General features: G+C 41.6%; 1 protein-coding gene across 1 annotated transcript; it reads right to left on the bottom strand.

Moving 5' to 3' along the window:
• Positions 1–4,658: 4,658 nt before the first annotated feature.
• LOC122666115 (aspartyl protease family protein 2-like) lies at positions 4,659–6,166 on the bottom strand. The gene has a single exon (XM_043862229.1). The coding sequence runs from the start codon at positions 6,144–6,146 to the stop codon at positions 4,710–4,712; it is 1,437 nt and encodes a 478-aa protein (XP_043718164.1). The 5' UTR covers positions 6,147–6,166; the 3' UTR covers positions 4,659–4,709.
• Between the last annotated feature and the right edge of the window lie 1,918 nt (positions 6,167–8,084).

Raw genomic sequence — 8,084 nt, 5'->3', positions numbered from 1 at the left:
AACTTAGGGACCCCTCCACACAAGAGAGAGGAGGGTGAGTCCCACACTCAAAGGCTTACATCCTTAGTTTGAAAGGCCCCTTGTAATAGTGCACCCGGGGGTTCTTTGCGTTTTATCTCCAAGATAAAGCAACCGCTGAACCTTGGTCTTACGCATAGAGACTTCGGTTACATGGGAGAGCAAGACTAGGCTCAAAAGATAGTTTAGAGAGGACAGAAATCTGAATTCTGTTGATGTTTTTTATGAGCCCAAGCCCATTGCTTATATAGGCAATCAAAGGGTCCAATCAACTCGGGGACCCCTCCACACAAGAGAGAGCAGGATGAGTCCCACACTCAAGGGCTTGCTCCCTTAAAGTTTGAAATGCCCCCTGTAATAGTGCACCCGGGGGATCGTTGCGTTTTATCTCCAAGATAAAGCAACCACCAAACCTTGGTCTTACGCACAAAGACTTCAGTTACATGGAAGAGCAAGACTAGACTCAAAAGATAGTTTAGAGAGGAGAGAAATCCGAATTCTATTGATGTGTTTTATGAGCCCAAGCCCATTGCTTATATAAGCCATCAAAGGGTCCAATCAACTTGGGGACCCCTCCACACAAGAGAGAGGAGGGTGAGTACCACAATCAAGGGCTTACAATGTGAGACAAAACTTTACACAAGTTTTAGCTACATTCTACACTTACAAAAACAAGATACCAAATGCAAGGGGGAATGTTTTGAAACTAACATTTTAAATAAAACAAATACAACACACCGGGGCATGGTACGTTAGTACCTTTGTGTTTATCTCTGTCTGTCTACCTCACATGAAATAATTTGGCTGCTTTCCAATGTACGATGTCAATCTATTACACCTCATTGCCTCATTGATGTGTGTCCATCTGCCCTTCCCTCTAATTTCGATTGAATATAAACGGAGCCTTACTTTGTTTTAAAGAAAAATGGAAAAAAAAAAAAATTTTGAAAAATGTTTTTGGTTGAATTTTTTGAATGGTTGGTATAAGGGCAAGAGATCATTGCTTGGTCATGGAATCCCTACACTAACATGGGGGACCAATGAGAGTGCACACAAGAGTATCAATACGGATAAGATTTTTTATTTCAGGAATTATCCATCTTAATAAAAATCTACCGTCTTCTTTCCTCCTTCCCAATCAAACCATCTCTCCCTTCGATTTTCCAACAATAACTCATCTTCTCCATTCATATCATACAACTTCAGCAATGTAATAATGCATCAAAGGTTGCTTTCAACTCCAATGATGGTAGCTTCGCCGACACTTAAGATCAGCTGCCTCTCCTCCTTCATCTCCCTCTCTTTGTGGATCATCGAGTGATCATCTATGTTGCAAGTTCAAGAGCAGGCTTCTTCTTCTATCTCCCTCTCTTTCAAATTGGTTAGCGATGTCTCTATTATAACTTTTCTTCACTCTATTGTACTTTGTTGAGCTTGTAACACTAATAATACAAATCCTATTTTAAACATTATCAGAAGTTCTATTTCATGTTTAATGAAAAATTATAGCATTATTTTATTGACGCATGAGATGTTTGAGAATTTCCCATGTATTCTAAATCTCCCGAGCCAATTATTGAATATTTGATAAAGGAGTTTCAATAGTCCATACCTTTGATTTAGTTTTGAATCTAAGAACATGATGATCTTTTTCCATTTATATTCGTTAAATCTTGTCAACCAAATAAAAAAGGGGGTGCACAAGCCACAAGGACCACGCACGTACGGCAACCAATGAGAGTACGCATTGGCATCTCAGGGGCCGGGTGATCACTTCCCCCTCCCCAAAAAAAATTGGCTGAAACTTGAAAGTACTTTATAAAAAGATGGTTCTTGTGTTCCATAGGCACTTTGGATGCTCTTTTTATTCTTTTTCTTTTGTAAATATTCCTAGCAAGACTTTGGAGTTGGGACTTTAGAGGCCCTCCAGCCTTTCTCAGATGGAGGAATTGTAAGGCATCCAAAGGATTTGCTTAATTCAGCTAAAGTAGAATTCGATATACTGCTTTTTTTAGGAATTTTTTTTTTCCAATTTTATAAAAAATATTTCACAAACAGTCAGTGTACAATAAGTCCTCTCACATATATCTTTTAATTATTATTTTTTTCTCTATTGAACGTGTAAATCCCACATAGATGATACCGTTCCTTCACATTGGCGTGGGCAATCCTCTCCCTAATTTTATTTACTTTATTGCGAGATCTTTTGGCTTACTTGATCGTTAAGAATAAATTGCAATCTGTATTAGTTACTAGCAGTAAAAGGTAATGGGTCCCAAAAACCCTAGAATCGGTCTCTCCGATCTGAACCTGATGATCTGGTCTCAAAAACCTTAGAATTAATCGATTCGGCATGACTGGAATTAGGATAAGATTGATTTCTTCTGATTCAACCAAAATTTTGAAACTATAAAGATGAAATTTCAACATTCATGGCCTTCACATGAGAAGGGATGAGACAATGGCACGGTTTTGCAGGTGGAAAGGAATACATTATGGGTTTGCATTAAAATGAAGAGCCTTTTCAACTTAGCTCTCCCAAACTACCAAGTACCACTTACCTATATTTAGAAACCGAACGGTTAGAGGTCATTGTCTCTTATTTATTTTATCTTATGGTTCTTTTAAAAAAGAAAAGGGGCACTATTCTCTGTGCCACAGCACAGGCTGCAGTCAGGCACATGAGGTGAGTACAATAATCACCCTATTCCCCTGAATGGCAAGTCTATGTGCCTGAACACAGCCTGTACTATGGTACGTAGAACATTCTCCCCCCAAAAAAGAAACTTACATGCCTGAAATATATCGATTCCAAAACCAATCCAGAACCTTTTAAATCGTGGGCTTACCTGTCCATCTGTTAGAACAGGAGCACATTTGGAGGCTGGAGCTTCTTCATCATTAATGAATTGGAGTACTAACAAACCATTTCTCTTTCTCTTCTCCACCCAAAAAGGGCGGCCTATTTGAGAAATCCATTAATGCAAGAGAGAACTAAGAACATAGGAAGCGGTTGGGGCTTGGAGTAGATATACATATAATAAATGAATGAAAGTGTAATAAAGTTCCCCACCTATCCAAGTTCTTAAAAAGTTTCGAAAATTGTTTTCTAAATTAATGTGATTCATCAAATCATCTTCCGCTATGGTCCAACCTTAATGGTACCGTATCGGACCAGGAATCGATTCTGTTTGGAAGGGTCGAAACTACCCAGAAATACCCCAGCCCACTGAGTCTATTACTAAAGAAAACGACGAGGAGTCTTTGTGTGTTTGTAGGTAGAGAGACCGGTGGCTTCTAAAGTAAACAAGAATGTTTTGTTGTTGTTGCCTTATTAGTGGACAGTAAACTAAGGCCACACATTTTAAAAGTAAAAACCAAGATAAGCTAAAGTGTCTTTGCTTCCCCTTCCCCACAGCTGGAGGAAGAAACCAAAATTAAAGTCTTACAATCTTTATCATACTCTATGAGAAACCCATGTGAAGAAATCGGGTGTGATCGATGACTTGATGAGGGTCTGCTTTTCGTGGAAAGTTTCCCTTCCCCAACCTTAATGACATATGTGAAACAACATTCATTGAGAGCGAATCGTATTCATTGAGGAAAGAAAGGTCGGAGTTACACCAATAAGAAATATAATTAGATAATCAAAAATTCAGATTTTACTAGATATTTTAACTCCAAATCCATCAACTTGACCATTTCATACGAACAAAGTACTAGGGGAAACAAGAAGGATTTAGTAATCGGTATTGGCCTCGTACCAATCCATCAATATAAAATCAACCAAGAATCAATAGACCTTTGTCGATGCCAATCTAGATTGGCTCGTATTGATTTGATGAAATTGCCAATTTTTTTAAAAAAAATTATCCTTGATCCGTATTGATTCATTGATACTCAATACCGACCTCTATAAAATCAAGTATGAATATTAATATGAATTTATGGGATATTAATACGAATTCTTCGATCCGATACCGATTCCTCAAACGATACTATTTTAGATTTTTTTGGATAGTACTACCATTTTAGACTGATAGGGACTAAAACCAACAATATCAAACCCAAAATATTTGCAGCACGCCAGCACCAGCCACCTGGCCCACCACTCACCAAAAGTAACTGTGCCGTACTGCACTACCACGACACTGATTTGTACTATCTAGACACTCCCCCTTGCTAGTAGCAAGTAGCCAACAACCCTCGTTGGAAATTGTTATGGAGTTGGCCCATCACCACCAATTCCCCATTCAACCCTCCTCCGCTATCCGGGTTATCCATTAGGTCATCAAGGATTTAAAACGTAAAAACCAATCCTGAAAAGTGGGCCCTTAGAAAAAACCCATTTTGCTAGGGGTGTGAACCGATTGGATAGGATCAAATCGGTTTCAATCGGTCTTTAACCAGGTCAGCAATTGACCAATGATTTGCTTTCCTTGCCATACACCACAAACTAGTACCCGGTTAAAATAGCTGATGACAGAAGATTCCAGGACAGTTAATGAATGGTAACTTTCTAACCAAAAATAAAATTACCCTTCGTTTCTTGAGTAAAAATTACATAGATTAGCTAATAATACTACACCACATCCTTAATTCCTTACATAAATTCAGAATTTTAAACAAAAAAAAAAAAAAAGGAAAACAAAGAGGGAAAAAGAAAAAAAAATCTGTCGCCCTCTCTTGTCTTACGCGCATCCGTTCGGAGAGAACCCGACACGAGACCCGGCACTATCGAACACAACCCGATAACCTTGTTGCTGTATATTCCCGATGATCGACAACCCACTTGTCGTCCCGGCGAATGCGAAGCAGAAAACGCCGTTATTATCGACTGGTATCAGATAATTGTTAGCCGGCAAAGCCAGATTGGCCCCACCTCCGAAGTGCATCACCAGCGTTGGAACCTTTACCACCGACTTCCCTGACAAATCGTAACACGTGTCGAACAACGAGAACCCAGGCGCTCGCTTCAATTGTGTTCCTGCACGGAACGCATCACGAAGCGCTATGTAAGCCCGGCGAGTCAGACGAGTTACTGACGTGCCTGAGTCGACGATAACCCCACCGTTGCCAGCCGCGTCAAGGCGGAACATTGAAGCCGTTATCCCCGGCACCGGCACACCGCCGACACTCATTCCGGTAACCTGAACGTAGTAGAAAGTGTCGAGTTTAGGGTTTGTAAGCATCGGAGTGAAAACGGCCGATCTCGATACGGACGATTCGCCGAAAACAATCGACGAAGGCTTCGACGCGGATGCCTGACGATCCACGAGGCAATAAGAGAACTTCCGACCAAATCGACGCCCAGTCTGTGACGGAAAAGACAGTCTCCCTCGACCGAGTCCAAGCAACCCGGCAGCGCCGATGAACAAGCCTTCATTATCATGGCCGCACCCGAGCGCCACATTCCCAACCTTCCTCCTTCGAAATGTTAGTGTCTCTGTCGAGAAATCGCCGACGGTGAAGGATCCGTCACCGTAAGAGACCTGGTATAGGCACATCTTCTGCTTACTGCAACCTGACACGTCAAGCCTCCGGCAGAGCGGCGACGAACACGTAACGCCAGCGTAGGAGCCAGATTTCTTGGGATCGAAGACGGGATCGGCTTGGGTGTAACATTTACGACAAGGAGAGCATTGGATCCAAACGATGTCACTGCCAGTGTCGAGCACCATGTAAGCGTACTTGGGAGGAGTTCCTATACCTAATCTCGTGAAGTACTCTCCACTGCCTTGAGAGAGGCCGGATATGATGGAACTACTGAAGTCCCGAGTGGCATTTCTCCTCGCCCTGGCGCCTGCTGCCATGGCCGTCAGGGTTTCAACCCTAGCTACATCCCTCTCTAACCTCCGGTTAAAGAGGGTTTCTGCGGTTGCGTTGAAGACCAGAGCATCTCTGTGTTCTAAAGGAACAGTGAGGGTGGTTTCGAGGCTAGTTTCAGCGGTTTCGAGATCAGAAAAGGTTGAGGATTCACTCCATGAAAGATCTGGCTTGTGGGTAGGAGGTCTAGGAAGAGGTCCCAGTTCCAGGTTTTGGTACTCGAGCGGTTTTGCATAACCGCCTGTGTGGCAAATGAGTAGCAAGAAGAAGGAAAAGAGAGTTGCTTTAACCATTACTTCCATGGAGGGGGAGAGGGAAAAAACCCTGGATCTTTCGAATTGCAGGGACGACGAGAGACAGAAATATATAGAGGACTATAGCTATAGGAGAGACCAAAAGGAGTTGGGACTTGGGACTTGGGACTTGGGACTTGGGAGCTGGGATTTGGGAGCGAACTGTGGTGTGAACGCGGTTCTTCTATCTCTCTCTCTCGGACTCTCTACTCTGTCTCTCCCACCACCTCTGCACTTTTTCTTTTACTCCTTTTGTTTTTCGATGGACAAATTGAAATATTTCCCCGGACCAAATTTTGCTGCTACAGTTCAAGCAGGAAATGGTCCTGTGGTAGCCAACGAAATGAGATCTTAAGAGTTTTTTTTTAGTTTTTTTTTAAGAAGCTTAATAGGTATTTTTAAAAAATACTAAAATTCAAGAAGATATTTTTGATCTAGGGAAGTGAATTATTCCATTTCCTCGGCTGCTAGCCTTGTAACAAAAACATTCATGCTACAAGTGTAGCAGTAAAAAATTTTCCTATTTCCCCTTAGTCATCGGGCCTCAACATCAGGGATACCGTATACGTCATTGTCGACTGATACTGGTATTGGTCAGTTGTATCGGATCATGGCTGTTGTATCGATCATCTATGATAGTGAGATATAGATACGTATTGATCATATCGAGCCGTATCAGCCTGATACTATATCAAAGCAATATTATTTTTTATAAAAAAACATAATTGTACTGTTTCAATAATATATTCTTTTTGGATATTATGACAGATAAATATGTAGGAAATGGTCTATATTTACCTCATGTAAAATTTCAGATTCAAAATTTATTTAGACCATTGTGTAGATACATGCATTCCATTGGTGATCCACATATTCTCTCTTTTTTTTTTCTTATGGTAAAATTTAGGGGTGCAAGTTTGGCCTTGTCGGCCCGAACCTGCCCTGGCCCGCCCTGAGCCCGAACAAGGTCTGGGCTGAGATAACCCTCAGGGCTGGAAACTTCTAGCCCTAAGTTAGGGTCGGGTCGGGTTAGGGTTGAGGCCTCGAGCTAAGCTTGGCCTAGCCCGGCCCGACCCTGATTTAAGTTATACTATAAAATATATATTGATATAATTTATACATTATGAACTTTAAATTTCACCCACAAATTTTTTTATATAATATACTATATATGAAGACAATAAGTGTTATAATATAATTTATTATATTGTTATTTTATGTAAAATTAATAAGTTGTTCCCAGCCCATTCCAACCCATGCATTTCTTTCCCCCTCCCTATGATTAGGGCCAATTAGGGTCTGCCCGGCCCGACCCAAACGGCAGGTCAGGGTTGGATTTTTCTGGGCCTGAGTCAGGGTCGGGTCGGGCTTGGGCCCAGCTAAGGGGACTTAGGGTTGGGCTAGGGTTCTATAAAGCCCGGCCCAACCCGACCTTGTTGCAGCCCTAGTAAAAATCCACACATCCTCTTTTGGCATCTTGACATGAATGAAAATCTTCTGTCGTATGCAGGGTGTGTGGTGCACATCTTGCGGCACAACAGAGGCCACGTGTGCTATGCCACACTAGCGTGGCCGTGGCCTCACACGTGGCCTGTTGTGCCGCAAGATGTGCACCGCACACCTTGCAGTACAGCCGAGGATCCGGATTCCTCTTTACGTACTTTTTTCATTGCTTAATTTTGCTATTAGGAAAACTCCCTTTGATGATGTGCTTTTTAGAAAGATAACTCTTCAACATAATTACACGGTTAATGAAAACAACTACTAGCACAACTGGCTTGAAGTGAGTGCAATAAAATATAGTCTTAGGAGATTTCAAGATCGAGGCCTCTGTTCCTCATTTAGTCTAAAATCCTCCTCCACCATCCAAAAGAAAAAAGGGAAAATTTCACAGACACCCCCTAAAGGTATTTAATATACCCGAAACTTACCATATTTCGTCAAAAT

Source organism: Telopea speciosissima, chromosome 6 (assembly GCF_018873765.1).
Source record: "Telopea speciosissima isolate NSW1024214 ecotype Mountain lineage chromosome 6, Tspe_v1, whole genome shotgun sequence".
NCBI classification, from domain to species: Eukaryota; Viridiplantae; Streptophyta; class Magnoliopsida; order Proteales; family Proteaceae; genus Telopea; species Telopea speciosissima.
Note: the sequence above shows the minus strand (reverse complement) of the source record. Positions and strands in the feature narration are given on the sequence as shown.